The sequence below is a fragment of the Hordeum vulgare genome, chromosome 2H (genome assembly GCF_904849725.1).
Source record: "Hordeum vulgare subsp. vulgare chromosome 2H, MorexV3_pseudomolecules_assembly, whole genome shotgun sequence".
In the NCBI taxonomy this organism is placed as follows: Eukaryota; Viridiplantae; Streptophyta; class Magnoliopsida; order Poales; family Poaceae; genus Hordeum; species Hordeum vulgare.
In genome coordinates, this window is record NC_058519.1 from 306799082 (window position 1) to 306824202 (window position 25121).

The window sequence follows — 25121 nt, forward strand, 5'->3', positions numbered from 1 at the left end:
GGTTATGTATTTGATTTAAATTGGTTTGGATGAAAAGAATAATGGGTTTAATTTTGGTTGGATTGAAAATGTCATTAAATGGGTATAGTGGATATGGTTCGAGTATGGTTCAACTATCAAACCATTCTCATGTTTATGCGCAGTACCAGCTTCGTTTCACGCAGCTCCTATGAAGACAAAATTTGTAAAATCAATCAAGAGAGGAACGGAGCAGAGAATGGATCGGTCCCAATTGCTAGCCCAGATCAGAACACTGGACTCAAATCTGAGAATGTTGCGGTTTTGACGAGCTGTGACATACTCGTGCTCTGGTGGTGGTGCCGGGTTGCGCCACCGCGGCTTGCCGCCTTTGTCCCCGAGTATCACCCGCGCCGATAGCATCGAAGCTCCCGATCGACAGTAATCAGACTCAGCAACAACTCTTTGGGCGAAACACAAGGTCTCTTCCTTCGCCGGTGAGGATTGATATGCTGGATCCTTGCATAGAGGAAAAATTGGGCATACAGTTGCAAACATCCTCGTATACATACAGTTGCAAACATCCTCGTTTATTTCTCTAAGTACCTCTCTAAGCATCTAGCATTGTACAAGGCCTAAATGGGTTAAATCTTGTAGAGCAGTTACTTCCACCATTCACATATAGAGATGGCGGTTAGCAGATGTTATTGGGGTATTAGGGAGAGTAGAACACCTAACAGTATTCCACAGAAACCAAGCATACACACGCTCGTCGTCTGGTTATGTACAGTCAGCAACATCGATAACGAAGAATATACCAGCAACTCCAGAGTCGGTCACCACTCGCTATCCAGTATCAACTCTGCGGCGACACCCATTGCCTCCGGCCCACCCCTACAAAGGATGGCCACCGCAAGCTCCTTCTCTTTCCACTGCCGGAGCCCAATGCTAAGCTTCTTGAGCACCTTGAGGTCGACCTCATGCAACAAGCAGTGGACGCGGTCCACTACCAGCTCCAGGAAGCCCGAAACGTAGGCACGCCACAGGAACATGTTGCAGCCTAGAGAGATCTTTCCGTCCAATGCGCTTGCTAGGAACTCCAGGTGCAACCCCATAACCCTCTCTCGACGGCGGGACACTGCTGTCGGGTCAATGCCCCAAGCGAACATCCCAGCGTACACTGCAAAGTAGGCAAGTGCATGTCCACCCAACCTGTATACCATTCCTCCACTGTCTCCTCCTCGGTCCAGATCCTGCACAGAAAGGAACCAAGAGGGCAATATCTCTTGAAACAGAGACTGGACAAGGGTGGTACCTCCTGATAACCACACGAGTGTCGCTCCAAGTGATGCCGCTACCTTAACTTGTGTCATTGCAGTAGCAAGAGAGATCTGTCCATGTCCCATTGCATACTTGGTCCTCTTTAGCTTGTCCGATCCATGCCTGGACACTGTTGTCTCAGCTATGTCTTTCACCGAAAGCATCAGCAGGGAAAGTATATCTTCTGCAAGTATAGAGCAGTCCTTGATGCACCGGAATATCCGGAGGTAGAGAATTCCTGGTGCAACTGGTGAGAGACCACCGGAGCAATGAGAGCCAAATCCGTGACCCAGAAGGCTAGCAACACCTCCACAACAGCATAATGATGTTGACGACATGCCAAGAATAGAAGTGAAGCAGCTTCGGAGGAGCTGGACAACTGCATCATTGTTATGGTAGAAGACCGTGCGTGATGCTGAAAAGACGAGAAAATCACTCCATCGCTTGACCTTTTGAGTCCACAGTGCTGCGACAATTGCCATGCTTGGCCAAGGGCAGCTAGCAGCAAGGTTCTCTAAAGCTGGACCAGCTAGGTTAAGGAAACGTTCGGATGCCTTGTCAAGCTTGTATGTGATGGTGAGGCTCACAAAAGCAGCCAGTGGCAATGGAAGTCTACCCAAAGTAGTTCCTCCTATGAAGTGATACAAAACCAGATTAATACTCTCTGAAAACTTACATGTAGCATGTAGCACGATGCATGGCAGGAACACTCCTAGTACGGCATAAATGCAAGAATTCACTTGAACTGACAGAAATAATAACCTGTTGCAAGTCTTGGAACATCAATGCCAGTGGCGGCTACAATTTTCTTGATATGCTCTTCAACCATGGATAAATTGGCAGCCGGGCTAGGCCAATCTGTTCCATTCATGAATGCAGGTTTCCAAACACCACGTGTCACTTCAGCTGAAAAGTAGCTTACGATTGTTGCAGTAGATGCAGGCAGAAAATCAGCTAGATCTTTGAGACCTGAAAATGAAAAAAGGTAGCATTCATAAACTGAGATGATCCCATAGGCCATAATAAATAGTGATGATTGAATACTGAAGCTCAACTTATCACTCTCATTTCTCAAACCTGATTGAGAAAGTTGTTGACCTTAATTGAAAACAACAAACCTGTAGCCAGTTCACGTGGAAATAGTCTTCCATGGGAGCAAGCAGTTAGAGCAGCATCAACCACAAATGGAACAGCTTCTAGTATTTCCCAAGCGGGCAACTGAGGCCAAAGATGTGAATCGTCGCCACCAGGACCAGAGGAGTTACTTATGCTGCTACTCCCAGATACAGAACCAATAGATGTACTTCCTTTGTTGGCCTTTGTGAACATCAAGTTGAGAAGGCTGTCTACAATGTTATGTACAGGTGTTCCATGAGCAAGTCCAGAGAGAGTCGAGGCCAGACAAGCTTGGTGCTGCCGGTACCACAATTTCAACTTCGGAAAAGAATCCATAAAAATAGGATTCTGAGAAGAACGACTTGAAGTAACAGGTAATTGCTTCTGGCTGCTTCTACTTTTGGATGAACTGCTGGCAGTAAGAACCTGGGAGTTTCTCAATAACAGAAGATACTCAGGAGTTAGTTGTGAACCAACTGGAGCACCATCTCCCATTATGCAATATTCAAGCGGTGGATGATTAAACTTCCATAGTCTTAACAGAAGAATGAACGCATTTGAGAAGACCGTGTGAGCAGATATTTCCTCCCCTGCTCCTAGCGTCCATGAAACACTTGGGGAAAGGCACCCATAAACTTCACATATCGCCATGAGCACAGTAGCCAGTTCTGGAACCTATTGATTGTTTGGAGCACAAATATTATTTCACAATAAAAAACTAAACATAAACTGGCAGCTGGAAGCATCGAAGTCATGGCAAGTTGTCGTATTGATCATACCAGACCATGGAATGAGAAGATTGGAGCATAGTCTACGGGTGATATTCCAGTTAGAATAACATTAAGCATTGGACCATGCTTTATTAACTGGCTCTCTCTACCAGCATAATCAGCAGGATCAGAATGTGAGAGCAGTTTAACGACTAAGCGAACTGTATGCTCCTACAAGATATCACAGTGTCAGAAAATTCATAAGTTAAAACAACCATAGGTTTAGGAAGCTAGTCATCATGACTAGGACCGACAAGTCATATTTGTTAAGCTTCATGCACTAGCCAACGCAACCAAAAGTCCGAACTGATGGAAAGGGCTAGGCAATCCACATATACACTTCAAAACCCCCTCTCACGTGTGACGCTCGTGGATAGACTCAAAGGTATGGCTCAAGAGGCCTATACGTGGACAAAGGGAGGGGGGGGGGCAATTTTTTAGATAAACTGCGATACCATGTTAAGCTTCATGCACTAGCCAACCCAACCAAAAGTCCGAACTGATGGAAAGAGTTGGGCAATCCACATATACACTTCAACAATTATGGGAAGTGCACAATTACTAACCTGAAAATTCCAACCTCGTAACAAGGTTGCTCCACAGAGAACAGTAGCAGCAGAGACCTTGTCGTCATCTGATCCGTTGACTGCAACTTCAAATAACTTTTCCAGCTCTGCTAAGCTTCCATCAAGTTTATGAGCTTCATTCAGTAATTTATTATTAACAGGAACAGTTTATGAGTCATTGTTTATAAGGCATCCCGCCTTGGACGCTTAGGCGCCTTGCATTTATGCCGTTTTAGGCCCTTAAGCGGCAAGGCAGTTGGTTGCTTCAGGCGCTTAGGGGCCTTAAGTCGCCTTACCCTCTTTATAAACAATGTAACAGTATCAACTAAATGACATGATTTGATCATACATAGCAATACAATTTACAGCAACACAGAGACAACATAAAGAGCAGCTAGTAGCATGGTACATCCAAATAATGAAACCATACGTCATACTGTTGCATGCCGGCGCCTTGCGCGCCGGGACCGGATGGCTTCACCGCGGAGTTTCTCCGTGCCTGCTGGGGCACCATTAAGCACGACGTCATCGCTGTCTTCCACCAGCTGTACCAGCTGAGGGGCAGAGGATTTCACCGCCTCAACCAGGCCATGGTTTCCCTCCTCCCCGAGCGCTCGGATGCCCAAGCCATCGACGACTTCCGACCCATCAGCCTCATCCACCTAATCGCCAAGGTGTTTGCCAAGACGCTCTCCCTGCGCTTAGCACCGAACCTGGACAGGCTGATCAGCAAGAACCAGAACACCTTCATCGCCGGTCGTTCCCTTCACGACAATTTCGTTCTCGTCCGGCAATCGATGCGCCTCCTGCACCAGCTGCGCGCGCCCCGGGTCTTGCTCAAACTCGACCTCGCGCGCGCTTTCGACACCATCTCATGGCCCTTCCTGTTCGAGGTGCTCCGTCAGCATGGCTTCGGGAGCAGATTCCTGGACTGGCTGGCCATCTTGCTGTCGTCCGCTTGCTCGCGGGTGCTGATCAACGGCGAGCCGGGGCCCCCCATTTGGCACCGCCGAGGGCTGCGGCAGGGCGACCCTTTGTCGCCCCAACTGTTCGTCCAAACCGTGGACACGCTGGGACGCCTCTTTCGGCGGGCTGCGTCCCTGGGCATCCTGGAGCACCTGCACCCACGCCGCCCCATCCCGGTCATCTCGCTCTACACGAACGACGTGGTACTGTTTTGCCACCCCTCCCCGAGCGACCTCGCCGCGATCAAGGCGATTCTGGAGCTTTTTGGGCGAGCCACGGGCCTCCATGTCAACTACAGCAAGAGCTCAGCCACCATGCTCAACTGCCCTCCGGGTGACACTGCGCTGATCTCGGAGCTCCTTGGGTGCAAGATCACGGACTTGCCGCTCACGTACCTTGGGATCCCCCTCACCATTCGACGGCTCACAGCGCCCAGCTGCAGCCCCTGGTCGACACGGTTGGCGGCATGCTCCCCAACTGGAAGTCCAGGCTCATGAACAAAGCAGGCCGCCTAGCACTTGTCAAGTCCGTGCTCTACGCCATCCCCATCCACCAAATCCTCATCTTCGCCCCTCCGAAAAAGACGATCAGGCTCATTGAGAAAATCGAGAGAGGATTCCTATGGAAGGGTCGCGCCGCCGCTAACGGCGGCAGCTGCCACGTCAACTGGCGTCGTATCTGCCGGCCCCTTCCCCTTGGCGGCCTTGGCGTCCATGGAGCGTGCTGGGCTCGCCCTACGGCTGCGGTGGCTCTGGTTCAGCCGCACTGACGAGGGTCGCGCTTGGCACGGCCTTGACCTCCAGTTCTCCAAGGAGGAGCACGCCCTGTTCTTCGCCTCCACCTCGCTCGCCGTGGGAGACGGCAGAACGGGCAAGTTTTGGGAGGACCGCTGGATCAATGGCCGCTCCGTCCGGGAGATCGCGCCCCAACTTTATGCTTGCATCCCCAAGCACCGGCGCAAGCAGCGCACCATTGCGGAGGGCCTCCTGAACTATGCATGGACTCGAGACATTCACGGAGACATGGGCATCCATGAAATCAGTCAATACCTGCTGTTGTGGCTTGAAACAGAAGGCGCTGCCCTCAACGACCAGCCAGACCAGCTTATCTGGAGGTGGACCTCGAGCGGCTCTTACTCTGCGCACAGCGCCTACCTGGCCTACCTGGCAACCTTCCACGGCTCCGCTAGCTGCGACTCATGGCAACTGACATGGAGGAGTTGGGCCCCGCCACGCGTGAAATTCTTCCTCTGGCTCGTTAGTCTGGACAGGTGCTGGACAGCGGACAGATTGCGCCGCCGCGGCCTGCAACACCACCCGCGCTGCGTCTTGTGTGACCAGGAGCCTGAGACGATGCGCCACCTGCTCGTCACCTACCCCTTCTCGTGACAGGTTTGGCATGAGACGCTCTCCTGGCTACGGCTGACATGCCGGCCGCTAGACCAAGAGGCCACGCTGAACGACCGGTGGACGCACGCCAAGCTGGAGACGCCAAAGCCCATGCGCAAGGGGCTGGCCACGATCACTCACCTGACAGCATGGATGCTCTGGAAGCACCGCAACTCTTGTGTGTTCGACGGCGAGCAGCCTTCCATTGCCCTGCTAACGACTAGGATCAGAGAGGAGGCATCCCTTTGGGTTAGGGCTGGGGCAGCTGGCCTTGGGGTGGTCTTGCCGCTAACCTGGGACGTTCACTAGTTCCTGTTTTTTCTTTTTTCCCGGTGAGCCTCCTCCTCGGAGGCATGTAATGCTAAACTATCTCCCTTTTCAATGGAACGAAACGTAGAGTCTTTGCGTTTTCTCGAAAAAAAAAAACGTCATACTGTTGTTAAAACTGGCTAACTGCTTATCTCGAAGAAGAAAAATAAATTGTATTGGACAACACATAAATGATGATCCTGAGTTGTTAAAATTAGCTTTCTTTTTAATGTAACTACATGATGCCCAGCATATTGTTGAGGGAATGTTTTGCAATATATTTTAGTGAGTTTTAGTTGTATGGAACATGAATATTTAGATAATAATATGATAATTAAAACTAATAGTACATATGATTTACTGTGTTTGATTATTGTATAGTTGAAAATAGTTATTAAATATAAATTACACAATAGAATGGAAATTCTGATGCATGTTTGCATGTTGAGGTGGGGCTTTTCTATGCATGGTTGCATGTTTGAGGTGGGCCTTTTCCCATGCATGTTGCATGCCAAAGTGGCATGCTTGCATGTGGACAGAAATAGGTTAGTGGGGGCTAGCTATTTGGATATAGAAGATTGGTGACATCTCTTGTGGAAGATGCCAATTCCAAATGCATGAAACATTATGTTCGTTTCTTTTCCTTTGAGAAGAAGTGCACACCTTGAAGCAGGACTTGAGACCAGCACCCTAACCAGTGACTGAGTTAATGGTGTACCCTTCATGAAGGCCGCCCACCCAGCAAGTTGGCTAGGAATTGCATGAGACATGGAGTTGACATGACCATTAATATAACCAGGCCAATAGTAAGCTGACGTATCCAATAAGTTTCTTGAGATACATGACTCCACAATCAAGTGCCTCATGTTTCCAGCTGATCAAAATTAAAATAAGTTTGTCAATTACTTAAAATATATGTATTTGAATAAAAAAAGAGTAACCAAGTAGAATAATTTAGCATACTTTCATTGATACTTTCCATGTAGCCGCTGCTACTGTTAATTCCTGAAACAAGCATTGCAGCTTTTGAAGCAGCCTGATTAGCTGCCGAGATGATACATGGAGGAGGAACAAGCAGACTCTCGTAATCGCCAAGAGCCTGTAAGCTTAACATCAATTCCTTACGCAGATCATCACTTGCTGTTTTTTGTTTCCAGTGACTGCTGAGGTCAGTTTCACCACGACGTGAATCTGCTTCCTCAATTATGTCAGCAACTGCAAGTGTTGCAATAGACAAAAGCATGCATAGTCGTGTTTCAAGGTGAGGCACAGGACCTTCAATCGGTTCTCGTTCCTGTTTGCTTTACAAGATCGAACATTAGAATATGAAAGGTTGTTTAATGATTAAACAAAATGAAGAGTGAAGACTCACCCTTTGTACAAGGCGAACTGATGCTATCCAAAGGGCCATGAATGCATCATGCCAGCTGGATCTATTGACTGCTTGAAGTGCCTTGACCAAACCTGCAAACCTCTATTAAATTGTAAAAGTAGCAGTGAAAAGAAAAGTATGGGAAGAAAATTACGATTCAATACAACCAAGGATTTCATAATTTAATGTATTTACCACTTAAAATCTCAATGGAATTTGTGGCAGCAATTGAGCCATCAAGGCAATCCTCAAGATACATATCAATAGGAATCCATAGTGCGGAATAACTACCACCAAGGCAATGTCCATTTGGAGAAGATAGAGGATTAGAAGCCACCATGGGGTGGAATTTTTTGTGCAAACTATGTTTATTTTCGCCATGGACATTGTGGTCATCTAGAATCAACTGCTGAAATGCTTGCAAGGACATCGTCGAAGCTTGTAAGGTGGATGAGTTTGCCACAAGCAATTGTAACCGATAAGTGAATAATCCCCACTGAGTTTGCCTGAACATTATCTTTTTGTTAACTGTGATATGTAACACAATACTATTGCAAGAAACAGTAGGTTTGACTGGTTGTTTTGCGTAAGTAAGAACAATTTACATAAACAATGAATGCTTCTACAGAAGGTGAGCCTTGGCGCAGCGGTAAAGCTGCTGCCTTGTGACCATGAGGTCACGGGTTCGAGCCCTGGAAACAGCCTCTTGCAGAAATGTAGGGAAATTGCTGCGTTCTATAGATCCAGAGTGGTCGGACCCTTCTCCGGACCCTGCGCAAGCAGGAGCTACATGCACCGCGTGCATAGGGATAATGATCCACCTTTAGCTTATTCTACAGACTAATTCTAAACATCTGAACAACTCCAACTGAAACAATAAATGTTATTCTGAAGTCTGAAAAATCAGCTCCAAATGCAATACTAAATGTTCGCATGCACGCATACTGTTTACGCCAGACTCTTCGCCGTTACTGAAGGTACAGCCAAAGTTGCTGATGCATAGAATCCCAATGATTCTAGAGCATTACCTCATGTTAGGATGGCAATATTGGAAGAAAAAAATAACAGCCATCCCATGGATACTTTTATATTTTAGCAGTCTATTGCATAATGTTGTGCTGGTTTAAAAGGTGAATCTAGCCCACTTGGTTAGGATAATGGATTTACAAATCCACCACCTAGGTTTTAAGTTCAAATAGATGTGTGTTTAGGTTCCTATTCACACTGCTGGGATTTCCCTTACAGTTTCTTACAAAAAGAAAAAAAGGTATGCAGAAACTTCACTTGAGAGCTTCAGACCCATAGAATTAACTATTTGGATTGCAGATGCATTTAAGATAGCCAAGTTATTAATTGGAACGAAAGTGGTTTTCAATTGATCACTCAAACCAAGAAAAAAAAGGTTACAGTCTCTTGGTGATAGGGAAAAAAAGCTGAAATAACTCAGTAAAAGAGCACGTAAAGTTCAAAAGCCATACATGTTTTCGCGTGCCAATGAGAGAATACGAGTAATTACTTTATTGTGAAGAAGATGTCCGATAAGCTCTATAGTTATCACACTATTCATCCTCTGTAATTTCTCAATTTTCTCTGGCTTTTGTTCAGGAAAAGAAACTTCAAATGCACTAATATCTTGAGGCCTAGTTGGCCATTGAGCTTTCTTTTCTGGGGTTAACTCTAACAGACTCTCATCGTCTAATGCGGTATCGACCAACTGCCATAAAATGCAAAGGACAAGTTCAACAATAAAGACCCCTGGTTCACATGCTGAAAAACCAAATATCTTGGAGAGGTTAAGGTTATCATCTATTAACTGCCTGATCCTGCAAAATAACGGAGAAAGCATTACCAAACTTCCATTAGATCGCCCCAGCAACTGTTTTCCCTTAAAGACGGGATTTATTTACCACACAGATATATGATACGGCTACAGGAATAAATTGAGTAATATAGGTACAAGCAAAATGCAAGGCATCAACATAGAATACTAAGTTGCTAACAGACTATACGGCTCACCAGACAAGACTTATAGACAAATATGAAAAAAAAAATATACATTGAACAAACACAAAGAATAACTGAAGAATACAATAACAAAGGAAATTTGTGGAGCACAAATTCTGAAGGAAATGGCACTTAACCAATTTAACAGAATAGATTATGTTCGTAGTAATGGCTCCGACCGTACTCAAGGTCCCACCCCCTACCCAACATGGCACGCCACATGGGCGGTCAGCAAAAGTCAAGGCCAGTCAACACAGGTCAACAATAGTCCAAGCAAAGGAGCAAAGAGGCCCAAGCCCAAGCAAGAGGGAATCACCCCCCCCCCCCCCCCGGTCTCAAGCAAGCCTTCATGGTCAACAAGTCAAAGTCAAAGGAGCAAGTAAGCCACCACGGTCAGCGAAAATCCAAGCAAGTCTTCATGGTCAACAAGTCAAAGGAAGATCTCGTAGCTCATAAAAGAATTAAGTCAAAGATCGAAGCAAAAGAGCAAGCAAGGACCCCGGTTCACGAAATCCAAGCAAGTCTTTGTGGTCAACAAGTCAAAGGAAGAAGAGTTCATAAAAGAATAAGTGCAAGATAGAGGCAAGAAAAGAGGCCCAGGCCCAAGCAAGAAGGCTTCATATGGTGGAGGGAATCTCCCCTGATGGGCCTCCACACACCCTCCAGCTCATAAAAGAATTAAGTCAAAGATCGAAGCAAAAGAGCAAGCAAGGACCCCGGTTTGCGAAATCCAAGCAAGCCTTTGTGGTCAACAAGTCAAAGAAGAGTTCATAAAAGAATAAGTGCAAGATAGAGGCAAGAAAAGAGGCCCAGGCCCAAGCAAGAAGGCTTCATATGGTGTTCGCTTCCGAGCATGGATGGCCATCCTGCTATCTTCACCAAGCACTAGGGTGCTGCTCAATGGCGACTCGGCCCCCCCCCCCATTTGGCATCGTTGTGGCTTCCGGCAGGGCGACCCTCTGTCCCCGCAGCTCTTCGTCCTCGCCATCGATGTCCTTGGCCGGCTCGTCAATCGGGCCACCTCGCTGGGAATCCTGCAGCAGCTCCACCCGCGGCGCACGGTGCCGGCGATCTCGCTGTTCGCAGACGATGCCGTGCTGTTCTGCCACCCATCGCCGGCCGAGATCACCGCAGTCAAAGGAATATTGCACCTCTTCTGCCACGCCTCCGGACTCCACGTCAATTTCGCCAAGAGCACGGCGACCCTTATTCGCTGCGACGAGGACGCGGCAACCGCTGCAGTACAGCTACTCGGTTGTCCTATCGCCGAGCTCCCAGTCACCTACCTGAGAATCCCACTCACAATCCGACGACCGACGGCGGCGCAGCTGCAGCCCCTGGTGGACAAGGTGCGGGGCCAACTTCCGTCTTGGAAGGCATGGCTCATGAACAAGGCTGGGCGCCTCGCGACGGTAAAATCCGTCCTCTGCGCAGTCCCCATTCACCAACTGCTCGTCTTCGCGCCGCCCAAGAAAACCATCAAGCAACTTGAGAAGATTGAGCGTGGCTTCTTGTGGGCTGGCCGCGAGGCTACCAATGGGGGCAACTGCCATGTAAACTGGCGTCGGACCTGCCGTCCTATCGAGCTCGGAGGCCTTGGCATCCCGTACCTCGAGCGCGCCGGGCTGGCACTACGTCTGCGCTGGCTGTGGCTCAGCCGCACCGACCAATGCAGAGCGTGGAGCGGGCTTGACCTACAGTTCTCGGCGGATGAGCGCGCCCTGTTCTTCGCCTGCACCACAATGACCCTAGGAAACGGCCTCTCAGCCCTTTTCTGGGATGACCGCTGGATTGACGGCCGATCCGTCGGCAAGATCGCGCCGCAGCTCCACGCCTGCATCCCCACGCGCAAAAGGAAGGTGCGGACCGTCCCGGAGGGGCTCAATGCAAATGCTTGGGCTCGCAACATCGAGGGCACTCTCGGCGTCCACGAGATTGGCCAGTACATCCGCCTCTGGAATTACCATCGAGCACACCATCCTGATCAACAAGCCCGACCGGCTCACCTGGAAGTGGATCATAGACTGCTAAGTCTTGCTACAAGGCTACCTTCCAGGGATCCCTCCCCCGCGCCTCCTGGAAGTTCATATGGAAGAGCTGGGCACCACCCCGGGTGCGCTTCTTCCATTGGCTCACTGACCAAGATCGATGTTGGACCTCAGATCGCTTGGCTCGGCGAGGGCTGCAGCACCACGACCCTTGCCTCTTGTGCTGCCAAGACCCCGAGATGATGGACCACTTGCTCCTCCGCTGCCCCTTCTCCAAGCAGGTATGGCAAGATGTCATCACTTGGCTTCGCTTGCCGTGCACACCCCCCAGCCACGAGTCTTCCCTCCTTGCCTGGTGGCATAGCGCCAAGCAGAGAATTCCGCAGCCCATGCGCAAAGGCTTCGCCTCCATGGCCCTGCTGACCCCGTGGATGATTTGGAAGCACCGCAACAGCTGCGTGTTCGAGGGCACCCAACCCTCGGTGAACGACCTGGTTGCGAGGATCAAAGACGAGGCGTTCCTCTGGACCAAGGCGGGAGCGGCTGGCCTCCGCGAGATCATCCACCAGACCTGGGACGTGCACTAACTCCGTATAATCATCATCCGTATTGTATCTCCTATGAGGATTGTAACATAAACTCTACCTTTTCAATACAAAGAAACGCATGAATCTCTCTGCGTTTTCTCGAAAAATTTTGCCAAGGATACCTAGGCTATATAACCCCCCCCCCAACCCATCGGCATGTAAATCACTAGCTACCTTCTTGAATGGATCATTCTCTTCTCCCCTTCGAGCTCTCTGGCGAGCTAGCAAGGCTTCTACGCCACCGTGAACTTTGTGACCGACGAGGCCAGGACGATGACTTAAATGTGTGGTCGTGAGAAGGTGCTTGCTTCTCTGTATGTACTTGCCACTAGTGCAGAAACCTTTATAAGTGTAGCTAGTTAGTGGCGCCAACCCAAAACGGCACGTCGCTGGTATTTTTTGGCGCCACTAGTGCAGCCTTACTAGTGTGCTATCCACGCCACCGGTATGTCAGCTCAAGCGGAATGACCAGTCAAAAGTAACTAGTGGCGCTAATAACAACAAACACCACTAGTACTTAACTTAGTAGTGCTGTCAGCCTCTTAACTCAACGCCGCTAATAACAACGAACACCACTAGTACTTAACTTAGTAGTGCTGTCAGCCTCTTAACTCAACGCCGCCAGTAACATGAATTGGGCCCACTTCAAGGAGCCACTTAATAGTGGCGTTGGGAAAAGGGCCGCACCACTAGTGTGCAGAACAATAGTGGCGCGTGCATTTAGACCAAGCGCCACTACATCATTTAGGTTCCCCTTGGTTGTTGAACTTCTGGGTCCCGCTCACTAGTGGCATGAGATCTATATCTTGTCTGCATTCTTTGCATTCTTTAACGTTATGGTACATATGTTGGTCCATGTTGATGATATCACGGGCCGGTATACCTGCACAACTTGTTCCCTCCCCAAAGGATGAATGGGTTCGTCAAGGGATACGTTCGTAAGAGCAACTCTAGCAGACCCCGCATCCCGCCCCGACCCGCAAAATAACCGCCAAAGTGCGGGTCGGGGCGGAAAAAGCTGCCCGATCAGACCCCGCATCCCGCCACGGCCCGCAAATATTTTTGTGGGGGGCGGCAAACCCCCCCCCCCCAACCTCCCCAACCTCTAGTTTCACGGGCCGGGAGGCCGACCCGAGCTCAGCCTCTATCCGCAGCAAGATTTGGCGGGAGGGACATTTCCGCGCAGCCTTTCCCGCTCCCCTCCCCCACCCGCCGCCCCCATTGCCTCGCCACCGCATGCTCCGGTGCATCCTCCGCGGTCGTCCCTCGCCGCCATGGACGCCTCCTTGCTGCCCCCCGTCAACGTCGAGGTCGCGCACGCTCCTTCCCCCCGGGCGGATCTCGTCGCCGGCCATGTTGGCCCCGCCGTCGCTCAAGCTAGCGCTGCGCCTGCCCGCAAGCGGCAAGGCAATGTGGTCGTGCCGGGCGTGCCCCCGCCGCCAAGCGGAAATCCGACAGCCCCCGCCGCGAAGGCTCGCGCTCCGGGCGCTAACGCTGTTGTGCGATCTCGGCCGGCGGCGGAGAAGGTCACCAAGGTTGCGGGCGTCAAGAGGAAGAGGATTTTGGCTCCTTCATCCTCTCACTCCGTCCCGGAAAGAGATGCCCCGGCGATGTCGTTCAACGGTGTCGCTCCCCCCGCAAGCGAGGTGTTTGACGAAATGGCCGGAAGGTATGCGTCTTCGGTCATGGTCATTTCCTTTCGTTTTCGCCATTTGTTGCAATAGCTCGTGACTTGTCAATCGTTCAATATAGCCAAAGATCGAAGAACTACACGATCTTGGAACATCAAGCTTTGATCCAAGCATGGAGTGCGGTGTCTCTTGATGTATGCACGGGTACTTCTCAAACCGCCAAGAGATATTGGCAAAGGATCGAAGATCAATACTTCCGCATTATGGCAAAGTATCCCAATAGGACTCCACGCACATTTCGGTCGCTTGAAGGGCGTTGGAAGAATATCAAGCCTATGTGCAGCCGTTGGGCAGCTTGCTTGGAGCAAGTACGCAATGCACTTCCAAGTGGGACCGTGGAATCCGACTATGTGAGTTTGTTTTGCCTTTGTTCAAGTTGTGCGTAATCATATTTGCATCATGAGAATTGATTACATCACTTTGTTTCGGAAGGCATGGAAGTTTGCCCAACATAGATAGAAAGACATGGAAGTTTCGGAAGGCAAATTCTTCAAACTAGAGCATTGTTGGGAGTTGCTCCAAAAGTGCGAGAAGTGGAAGTTGATCGACAAAGAATCTTTGTTGCTCGCCGAAGAGAACAAGATCATGTCAATGAACCGCGATGACATGGACGACCTCACCAAAACATGGCATGATATGGCAAGGAGAGAGATCTTGAAGAGGAGAATGGTCTTCTCTGCTCCATATGGTGGCAATGCCGATAAACTTCAACATGGACTCGATAGCGCGGAGTGAAGATCGACCAAGATGATGCAAGACCCTCTTTTGCATTTGTCGTACTGAACTTGGCTTTTATTTGCACGTAAAACTGTGTTATGTTTGTTTGAATTTGAACTTATTTATGAGAACTTATGTCAAATGCGAGAAATTGAGCGTTTTCTGTTTTCGGGGCGACGCGGCCGTGTCCGAACAGACCCCGCAAAAGCCGACCCGTATAAAAGCATATTCGGCGAATATACTTTTATACGGGCCCGTTTGGGGGTCTGCATCCATGCCAGCCCGCGCCGGCCCGCAAAAGGGGTTTTGCGCGAACTGCAAACGCGTTTTGCGCGCCGGCATTATGCGGGGTCTGCTAGAGTTGCTCTAACATGGCCCATCCAGATAGAAGCGTCATGCAGGCCGAGGAGTGTGTGTTCTGCACAAATTACATTGGTGTCGACAAATCTATTGTTCCACGCTCGAAGGATTTGATCACCCGCTTCTAAAGGATTTGCATGTGTACCCTGATAACCGATACGAAGAATACATGAGAGCGCACACAGTGCTTAAAGCATATAAAAGTGGTTGGACTCGCAACAAGCACAATAAAAAAAAAGTACGACGGCCTTGGGACTACAAGAACGCGACAGACATCATGAGGCTGCCTCCTGGGCTGAACGGCTATCTGACGTTCATGCAGCACACAGGCCTCGGCCACAAGCTGTTCAAGGCTGACTGGAAGTTCAAGCTGCCGGCAGGAATAGTTCCTCCGTGCAACAACTCCGCCGTGAGCTCAATCGTCGCCATGATGCCGGTGTGCAACGCCCACGGCCTCGACAAGACTTGGGCTGAGCCGGATGCAGAGCAAGCACAACACTTCTTCAACAACTTGACGGAGATAGCCATCCGGGAAGAGACGCACCTCTTTCGTCCCACCACTGATGAAGAAGTGGCGTACATCGCCAGCAGGGTCGAGGAGGCGGCTTTTGCCGCAGAGGCCGGCGGCGTTGGCTTCGTGGTGGGGGAGTCCAACGAAGACGAGACGGTGCCGGAGGGAGCGCTTGCGGGGCGGGATGAGTTTGCCGGGGAGCCCAGTGGCGCGGCTGCCGGGGGTCCTTCTACCGAAGAAGCAGCCGAAGAGCAGCCGCGTGAGGAGGCCCCAGTTCAGAAGAAGAAACGCGTCCTTCGGAAAGTCGCCTCCGGTGCCGCAGTCCAGCGGCCTTCCTCTCCTGCTGCAGCCAAGCGCCGCAGGGCCACCTCCTCCCGCGAGCACTGTAGCGAAGGTCGACTTCGACCTCTCTGCCTTCAGCTCGAAAGAAGAAGAGTAATAGCCCTGCCGCATCTTTTAACTTTCGCATCTCCGGCTTTGTTTGGTTTGTTTATCTTGCTCCAGCTTGTTTATGCAAGAATCCAGAGCCATTGGTGCGGAAGTCATCGAAGAAGGCGAAGATCTCGACGGGCGACGAGCCCCCGGAAAGCACCTCGGGTGCGCCAGAGGCTACTTCCATCAGCCCGGAGCTCAGCCCTCGACGCAGCCCCCAGCGTGGGTCTTCTACTCATTACCACTGGCGAGTGCTGGGATAGTTCTCTTTGCCACTGACACCGCCGGGCTTGCAGGGGAAGATCGGCGGCAAGGAGAGCCATCGGAGGCTGCCCCCGACGTGCCACCTCCATCAACCACGCCGACCAGAGATGGATCTCCGGCAAGGGCTACCGCCAGCGAACGCATCCTCATCGAGGATGATCCGGCAAACTCAGGGGTCGTCAGCCCTACACCGGCAACCAACGTTGCCGGGGAAGGGACAACCACCTCCCAGCCGCCTAGAGCAGGTAAGCCGTTTGCCAGTGAGTGCTTGTTATTTTGTTTGTGTCTTTTTTGTCTTCTTGAACTTCTATCTGGCCTCATCTTATCCCTCTTCTTCTGGCTTTCGGACCTACCTCTGATGGAAGACATGGATGTCGATCCGTCATCGAAGAGATCGCCAAGGAGGCTGCCGGCGAGGCCGACAGCGTTGCCGCTGACGAGGCCACCAAGGCTGTCCAGGAGGAAGCCGCCAAGGCTGCACAGGAGGAGGCCGCCGAGGAGGCCGCGGAGAGGGCCAGCAAGGAGCCCGGTGACCGTACTGACGGCAATCCTGCCGCAGGAGCGTCAGGCGCTACACCGGCCACCGAGCCCTCCGCTGTCGGTGGAGCTGGTGCTGAGGATCCCCCGTCAACATCCAAGCCCCCCTCTCCACGCGGATATCTCGAGGGTGGCGAGGATCTATTCGTCAGCATGCCGGAGCGATAAGTGCCAGGGAGCCCATCGAAGGGGAGACCTTTGATGGGGAGATCACCACCGCTGTCGGGCTCAAGATTGTTGGCGACTCAAGGGCCGGTAGCAATAGATCTAAGGAGGAACAGCTCCTCCAAGTCATGAGTGATAACTTCAGCCAGCTCCAGGCACTCCATCGTGCCCGGAAGGAGAAGCTGGACTCCAGGTTAGCAATCATCGACGCAGCGGAGGCGGACTTCCAGAAGCGCTTCGAGGAGACACAGGCCTGGTTCGCCGAGGCTCATCAAGAGCTGCAAGCTGACCGGGTTCAGTTGAACGAAGACCGAAACGAGCTTCTCCTGCATCGCGCTGACCAAACGGTCTGATATGGAGCAGGCGCAAGAGGAGGACTCAAAACGGGTTGCCGCGGAGGAGGCTCGCCTGACGCAACTCCGCATCGTGCTGTATGCCCAGGAAGAGGACCTTGCCGACCGCGAGGAGGCGCTCGCCGGCAAGCTTCGCCGCAAGGATGAAGAAGTCGAGAGGCTCGCCGCGCAACGGACCCAGAAGCTGGAGCGGAAGCATCAGGAAGCCCTCGCGGCTCAGGCCACAGACCACGTCGGCAAGCTGAAGGCTGCCACCGATGCCGCTGCTGCCGCAGAGGCTGCCAGGAACAAGCTTGCCGGCAAGGTGGCAAGGCTGGAGATGGACCTGGAAGACTTCTACAAGGAGATCTCGACGCTCAGGACCGAAGGAGAGAAGACTCTCCTTAGCCTGGCGGAGATGCAAACTGCCGTAGCCAACAAGACCACCCAGCTTGACGCTGCCAACGCCTCTCTTGCCGATCTAAAGCTGGCTACTTTGGAGGAGGCCCTCGAGAGCGGCAAGGATCGCGAGAGGGCCTTGACCAAAGACCTCCAGGACGAGAAGACCAAGCTCGATGGTGCTACCACTGCCCACGACGACAATGTGATGGGTGTGCAGACCTAGACCGAACGCCTTGCCGATGTCGCGGCAAGGCTCAAGATGCAGCTATCCACCATGAACCTGCACAACTTCCGCTACTCCTCGACGCAGGGACGTCCCAGAGTGCCAGGTTGACTCTGTTCTTCGACAGCTTGATTGTCGCCTTGGAGCAGCTCCATTCCAGCCACGCAACCCGTTTGGCCAACGAGTCCCGCAAGCTCTGTCGGGTCGTCCTCCTCAAGGTGCTCACCAAGGTGGCGCACAAGAATCCTGGCCTCAACCTCACCAACGTATTTGAGCGCTTGCCGAAGGACGTGGACCTCAAGGCGCTCGAGGAGCTGGTCATGCCTATCGTCGACAAGGTGAGCCAGGTCAAGAGGATTGAAGGCCAGCGTAGGGAGTAGCCGCTCCACTTTGTTTTGCCGCTGCCAATTCATGTAACATATAGATTTACCTTAAGTTAGAACTGTGGCGGCTATCAATGTATTATATTTTGTTATGTTTTGAATGAATGTATGATATTTCCCTTGCTTGATTTCTTCTTGTGTGGTATATGGCCTACGCTGTATTGGAAACTTGCCGGTGCGCACAGCCCTGCCGCGAGCGCTTCGAGGAACGGGTCCTTAACAGCCTGCTGGCGGTGCCGCTGCCGGCAAGATACCTTGGCGCAATCAAACTTGACGATGCACAACCTTGCCGCGCGCGCTTCGAGGCTTAGCAGCCTGCTGGAGGTGTAGCTACCGGCAAGTTATCTTGGCGCAATCAGTGCAGCCACTTAGGTTGTTGAGCGGGCTCGAAACAAAGTAAGGGCGCAACCGATTTTGACAAGGTTCCTTCGCGTGCAGGTTTTCCACATAAAAGTCGAAATTGCCCAAGGAAAATAACTTTACAGTCCAAAATTTATTCAGAGTTTTTGCAACTTAGCTTTCTGTTGTCGTACTCCTTTCTGTGATCGCCTATGGGTGTCCATACCATCACTCCCCCCGGCAAAATTGCATGCGAGGGAACCTTCTGTCCTTTAAGAAAAAGAAAGAAGAGAGATAGGGATATGGAACCTTGGCGGTCCGTTAGCACTTGCTGGGAAATAAGCGTAACACAAAACTTCATACAAACATGCATATAAATGAACATGAAAATCGACAAGAATTGTGAAACACTAAACTTTATTGAACTACGCACATGATCTGCGCCTGGCTTTGCACAAAGGATTACATGCCTTGCCGACAAGACTTGTACAAAAGGTGGTTGCCGGGAGCCCAGCAACCGCGCCTTACGGGTAGAACTTACGAAGATGCTCGATGTTCCAGGAGTTGCTCACCAGAATGCCATCCTCGGTCTCCAGGCGGACTGCGCCAAGCCTAGTGACTCGAACTACCCGATAAGGGCCTTTCCACTTTGGCGTCAACTTGTTTGAATTCTTGGCCGACTGAACGTGCCGAAGAACAAGGTCGCCTTCCTCATGGCTTCGGGCTTGAACCTTGCAGCTATGGTAGCGACGCAAGGCTTGCTGGTAGCGAGCGGCTCGCACAGCAGCCTGAAGACGATCTTCCTCAAGGAGCGTTGCGTCATCTTGCCGCAACTGCGCTTGCTCAAGCTCATCGTAGGCGAGCACTCGAGGTGATCCGTATACGAGTTCTGTGGGGAGAACTGCCTCCGCCCCATATACTAGGGAGAAGGGTGTCTGGCCGGTGGCTCAATTTGGTGTCGTTCTGAGTGACCAAAGAACCGCCAGCAGCTCATCAATTCAGCGTCTTCCGCACTTGCGCAGCTTGTCGAAAGTTCTTGTCTTGAGGCCTCGCAGCACTTCAGCATTTGCCCTTTCCGCCTGGCCGTTGCTCCTTGGATGAGCAACGGAAGCAAAACAGATCTTGCCGCCAAGGTCTTGGACGTATTGCATGAAGGTGCGGCTCGTGAACTGCGTGCCGTTGTCAGTGATGATCCTGTTTAGAACACTAAAGCGGCAAACTAGTCCCTTGAAGAACCTGACGGCTGATTGTGCTATCACCTTCCTCACTGGCTCCACTTCTGGCCACTTTGTGAACTTGTCGACTGCAACGTACAAGTACTCAAAGCCCCGGGCAGCGCGAGGAAAGGGGCCGAGGATGTCGAGCCCCCAGACCGAAAATGGCTAGGAGAGAGGGCAATGAGCACGCTTTCCTATTTGCTGTCGAGGGTGGAACTTATGGTGAAAGTTCCTCACGTACCATCCTCCTTGGCGGGCACCTTCTTGGTCTCTGGTGGAGCTGCCTTGGACTTCTTGCTCCTGGCGTTGGAGCTCTCTGGCACATCGTCAACGGCAGCGCAGCACTCCGAGGAGGTGCGCTTGCTGGAGTGTGCGCCAGAGGTCTTCTTGCCGGTCTTCTTCCCTCCAGCTCCAACGGCAAGAGCGGGTGCCTTGGCGGCAAGCGCTGCAAGTGCTTCCCGGTAGAGCTAGTTGGTGCAGATGAGCCCATCCTTCTTGTCGGAGTTGATGACAATGACGCTCATCGGTCTGGGCATCTTCAACGTGTTGTATGCATAGTACGATGCCGCCATGAACTTGGCCAGCGCTGGGCGGCCAAGGATCCCATTATATCCCAATGGGATCTCGGCAACGTCGAAGACAACCTTCTCCGTCCTGTAGTTCAGGTCGCTGCCAAATGTCACCGGCAGCGTAATCTTTCCTTTCGGCTAGATCTTCCCTGGACTTATCCCTTAAAACGTGCTCGTTTCTTCGAGATCCTCGTCAGGGATTTGTAGCCTCTTGATCACGTCGGGCGAGATCATGTTCATGTCGGCCCCACCATCAACCAACATCTTTGTCCCTTGAGGTTGCAGATTGTTGGTGAAACCAACAACGGCAGACACCCGACCGCAGTTGTGCGATCAAGGTGATCCTCAGCATCAAAGATGATGGGTGTGTGGGACCACTTCAGTGGCTTGCGGGCATCAACAGATGGCTCTGTTGCATCACTTCACACGCCACTTTTTAAGCCGGCTGTGGGAAGAATGCAACGAGGCGCCCCCATCAACGCACATCATGTTTGTAGCCTTCTGGAACTCTTGGCCATTAGCGAGGGCGATGAGGCTCTGAATCATAGCCCTCCATTCCTCCTGCTTTTCCGCTACAGGAGGATAGTCTAGGAGCATTCGTGCTCGTGCTAGTGCTTCCGCTAGCGTACGCGCCGGCGTGAGGTGTGAGGTGCTCTTACTTCTAACTATGTTAGGAGGAGCACCATCACGGTCCCATGGTTGCATGCCGCTTCCACCAGCCTCTCGACGTGCATGGTGGCCCTGCACATCCTGAGAGGGATGCTCAAGAGATTTTCCTCGGCGACGCCGCTCGTCGCGTGCGGCCTGGGAAGGCCGCGGTGTATGCGTCGGCGTGGGCGCCTGAAATGGCGCCCGCCCGTCCTTGGAGTTCGCCACGCCACCCGTAGGTCGCGCGGCTCCGTCCTTAGACACTCCGGCGCGCAGGTCGCTGTTGCAGCTACGAACAGCGCCGCTAGCTTGGGTTTGTTCACCGAAGTGTCGTGGAGGCTCATGACCTCCGCTTCCTCTGGCCATGCCTGCACCGTCGCCTGCCTGCGTAGTCGCAGGCATATCGGATGCGGGTGGATCAGCCGCCGTTGCACCCCTTCTCTTGGGAGCCATGGCGATGAGGATGATGAAGAAACTGACGCACTGATGCTAGATCAGGTTAGCGCACCCTCGATCCCCCTACCTAGCGCGCCAAAGATGTCGGGGCGACGAAGCACGACACCTATGGGATCTCGCGGATCCCTTTGTGGTTCGGCAGGGGAAGAGGAATGCACCAAGAGCAAAACCAACAATCAAGCGCGAGGGGAGTTTTTACCCAGGTTCGGGCCGCTGAGAAGCGTAAAACCCTACTCCTGCTTTGTGTGTATTTTGTGTTCTAGGGTTCGAGCTACAGGAGCGCTATGCATGCAAGGCATCTACGTACTGAGCGTCTAAAACCCCAGGGATTCGATAGTCTGGATCCCCCTCTAAGTTGCGCCTTGGGCCTCCTTTCATAGGTCAAAGGGGTCACAAACAATGGCGGAACAGGGCACCCACGGGGTGCACAGTAGTACAGTGCAGTGTTACTGGCGTCTTAAGACAGACGCATTAAATGCTTTTTCAGGCGTCCCTGACATGGAACAGGGATGCGTTCCATCGACGTTGTTCACCCCCAATTGTCGCTCGACACGTACCCTGGAGGATCGACACGTATCAAGGAAAAAGGGGGACAGTTGGTCGCTGCGCTGGAGCGGTGACGGACTGGGACCTTGCCGGGAGCACGTCTTGCCGGGGCTTCGATAACTCCCCCGCCAAGGATCTTGCCGGGGCCTCCACCTTCGGTCTTCGGGTTGTAGACATGGTCATCTTCGGGTTTGTCTCCCGCAGCCTCCCGGCAAGCCTTGTCGCAAGTGTGGCTACAACCGCCCGTGCACAAGTAAGGGGCACTAAAGGCTCAAACTTTAGTGCACCGACACCCAGCTTAAGCACGTCTCGATGCGCCTTTTTGAAATATGCCTCCAAGTGGACCTTTGACAAGAGCTTGCGCACGTGCTATTGAATACGAGGAGAACTCGCTCCTCTTTGAAATCCCTTTATATTCAAGAGACATGGTTAATACCTAAAGTCGGAATGCTAAATGTCATCAGGTGTGACGAAATCAAACATGGAGAAGCGTGGACTGAAGGCCAAGCTATCATGAAGAAGGAAAGAGAATGAAGGCCAAGCTATCATGGAGAAGGAAAGAATCCCAAGGGAGAACGAGGAGCAACACATGGAGGTAAGGCTGGCTAAAGCTGCCAGGTCGGACAATGGGTCGGAATATCCGACCCATCCTCTGACCCAACCTTCGACCTGGCATCGACGTTATGTCTTCGGGTCAAATACTCGACAAAATCTCCGACCCAATGTTCGACATGGTCAGAATGTACGATCCATGTCGGAATATTCAACGTGCCTGCACGTAGAATGGTGGGGCTAATGACCCTTGTACCCCTAGCTCGTGCCTTACCTCCAGCGCCCTATATATTTCGTGCCTCCTACATGTTTAAAGAACACATTCTTGCAAATCCTCAAGGATATGCCCGGTCTGGATGTGTACAATACAATGCATAAAGGGTGAAGACTGGTATACATTCAAATTGTAAGTACTTCAGACTCAAACATACATATGCTTCTCATGTAATTTCAAAACTTACTAACACCAAAAAATTGTATTGACTAACTATAGCATGCAGTGACTGTGGGATAAGGTTACTTGTTGGAATTTGCCGCTTTCATCTGAAAACATAATTTGAATCCATGTCTCCGCAAGAGCTCCAAATAAAGTCGATACGCTGTTGGCCTTGCAACCCGTTGAGGAATTACCCTTCAAGGAGGAGGAGCACAGTGAACCCATCAATATAATACTTGCAAACAGTCTATTTCTTTCATTCAATATTCGGTGGCAAATTGCAGAAATTATCACGTGCTTGATTTGCTCCTTTCATCTAAGAGCAAGTACAATAGTAGGCTATAAGCCTGCCTACATGGCAATTTTGCTTATGTGAAGGAAAGAGACATGAAAAAGTAAGGAAGTGGGCTCTTATGCAAGAGCCTTAGCTCTATACGGGTTCTAGACAGATGCAATAAATGTGAAGAAAGAGACAGAGAGAAGATGAGAAAAAATACTAATCTTATAGCTAACCTTATTGTATGAGTGAATGTACGTATTGGCTATAGATAATATGGCAACATCTTACAGCCAGCAGTTGGCTATATCATTAACCATGCTCTAAGCACACAAAACTTCCGCAAAAAAAAAGTACTCTGAAACACAAGTTAATTTCTGGTATAATTCTGCAAGTATGAACTTGAATAGTCAGTATTGATTAGAGAGGCAAGACAATACATTTGCCTCTACTCATCCGCAGATGTACATTGTGCATTTTTCTCACACGGCAAAAAAGAAAATCTACTCCCTCCGATCCGAATTAAATGACGCAACCTATATATGGTCAATTAATTCGAATTGGAGGGAGTAACATTTTGGGGGAACGATATCACCTGCCTACAATAAGGACGGCAAATAAAGTTTTCTTCCATTTCCACGTCTAGAAATTCCTAGATCCGAACTAGCACTGTACCGGTCGCGATTCGAAAAATGGCAGGTTCCATCAGATACCCCGCAGGGACCACAAGCGCATTCGCCTCTCCTACCACCCTCCCATCCAGCGCGCACCGAAGGGAAGGTTGTATGTACCTTGAGGAGAGGATCGCGAGGAGGAGCGCCGGTGACGCGAGGCGCGCGGCGAGGGCAGCCTCGGCGTACTTCCACGCCGCGGTGGGGGCGGCGCTGCTGATTTGCCCAGAGAGGAGCACGCGCGCCAGCATTTCGGCCAGCCCTGCCGAAAACTGTACGTCCCCTCTTTCCCCCGCGACCGCCGCCGCTGTGGCCACCCGCGCCGCCCACTCGTTCGGCGGGAGCGCCTCCGCTTGCGCCGCCTTGGTGTACTCCCCGGCCCATTCAACCCACGGCGAGGACAACGACGCCATATTGAACGGCGGGCCCCGCACCCTAGCCCTCGGTTGCGGCTTACTCTCGCCGGGGGTGGTGGCTTCGTTCGCCGTCGCCAACGTAGTAGGCGCGAGGTGATGATAAGAAAAGGAGTATATGTGTTGGTCCTGTTGTTTGTTTGTTGGTGTACCCACTTCGCCCACCACGCCACGAGTGAGTCTACTTTAGGGCAACGCTCTCCGTAACAGTTGTTTTTTTTTTTTATAACAATAACAGTTGTTTTCTGTTCGTGTGTGGACAGAATTCGATGTTATTTGTATGGAACCGGTTATGTTACATGTAAGGTATTTTCTTCGTTTTTAAATATATGTTTCTTTAAAGATTCAACTATAAACTACATACAATGTATATTTACACATTTTAGAATATATAGATTTATTTATTTTGCTCTATATGTTGTCCTTAGTGTAATCAATAAAAATACTTATATTTAAAAAACGGAGGCAGTATGAGCTAGGCATTTATGGTTCCACTCCTACCAACCTCCCTCACAACGGAACTGATTATAACACAAGTATGAGTAGAAGCCTCATCCTGGGTAGGGGTTTACACTTTAAGGAGTAGGGTTTTACACTGCAAGGTGGCTCGAACCTGGGTAAACGGTGCACGTGTTC

At 51.1% G+C, this 25121-nt stretch overlaps 1 protein-coding gene across 2 annotated transcripts; it reads right to left on the reverse strand.

The window, feature by feature from the left end:
• Positions 1-527: 527 nt before the first annotated feature.
• On the reverse strand, positions 528-24651 carry LOC123426145 (mediator of RNA polymerase II transcription subunit 33A). Of its 2 annotated transcripts, XM_045109919.1 has the most exons (12): positions 24193-24651; positions 23209-23319; positions 9244-9588; positions 7961-8271; positions 7766-7857; positions 7357-7687; positions 7057-7267; positions 3731-3845; positions 3174-3335; positions 2397-3069; positions 2041-2247; positions 528-1909 (listed from the first exon to the last, which is right to left on the reverse strand). In XM_045109919.1, exons 1-12 carry the CDS (start codon positions 24483-24485, stop codon positions 795-797), a joined length of 3966 nt encoding a protein of 1321 aa, XP_044965854.1. In that variant the 5' UTR covers positions 24486-24651; the 3' UTR covers positions 528-794. The 2 variants fall into 2 exon arrangements, with proteins under 2 accessions (XP_044965854.1, XP_044965855.1); XM_045109920.1 differs by lacking the exon at positions 3174-3335.
• Positions 24652-25121: the final 470 nt, after the last annotated feature.

What these genes read in the sequence shown, in the direction of transcription:
- LOC123426145 (XM_045109919.1), bottom strand. Translation starts at nt 24,485, where the DNA reads ATGGCGTCGTTGTCCTCGCCGTGGGTTGAATGGGCCGGGGAGTACACC. An exon ending in CTCGCGATCCTCTCCTCAAG is followed by an intron (nt 23,320 to 24,192) that starts GTACATACAACC and finishes TCCTCCTTGAAG; the next exon opens with GGTAATTCCTCAACGGGTTG. An exon ending in CAGTTCGCCTTGTACAAAGG is followed by an intron (nt 7,688 to 7,765) that starts GTGAGTCTTCAC and finishes TAAAGCAAACAG; the next exon opens with GAACGAGAACCGATTGAAGG.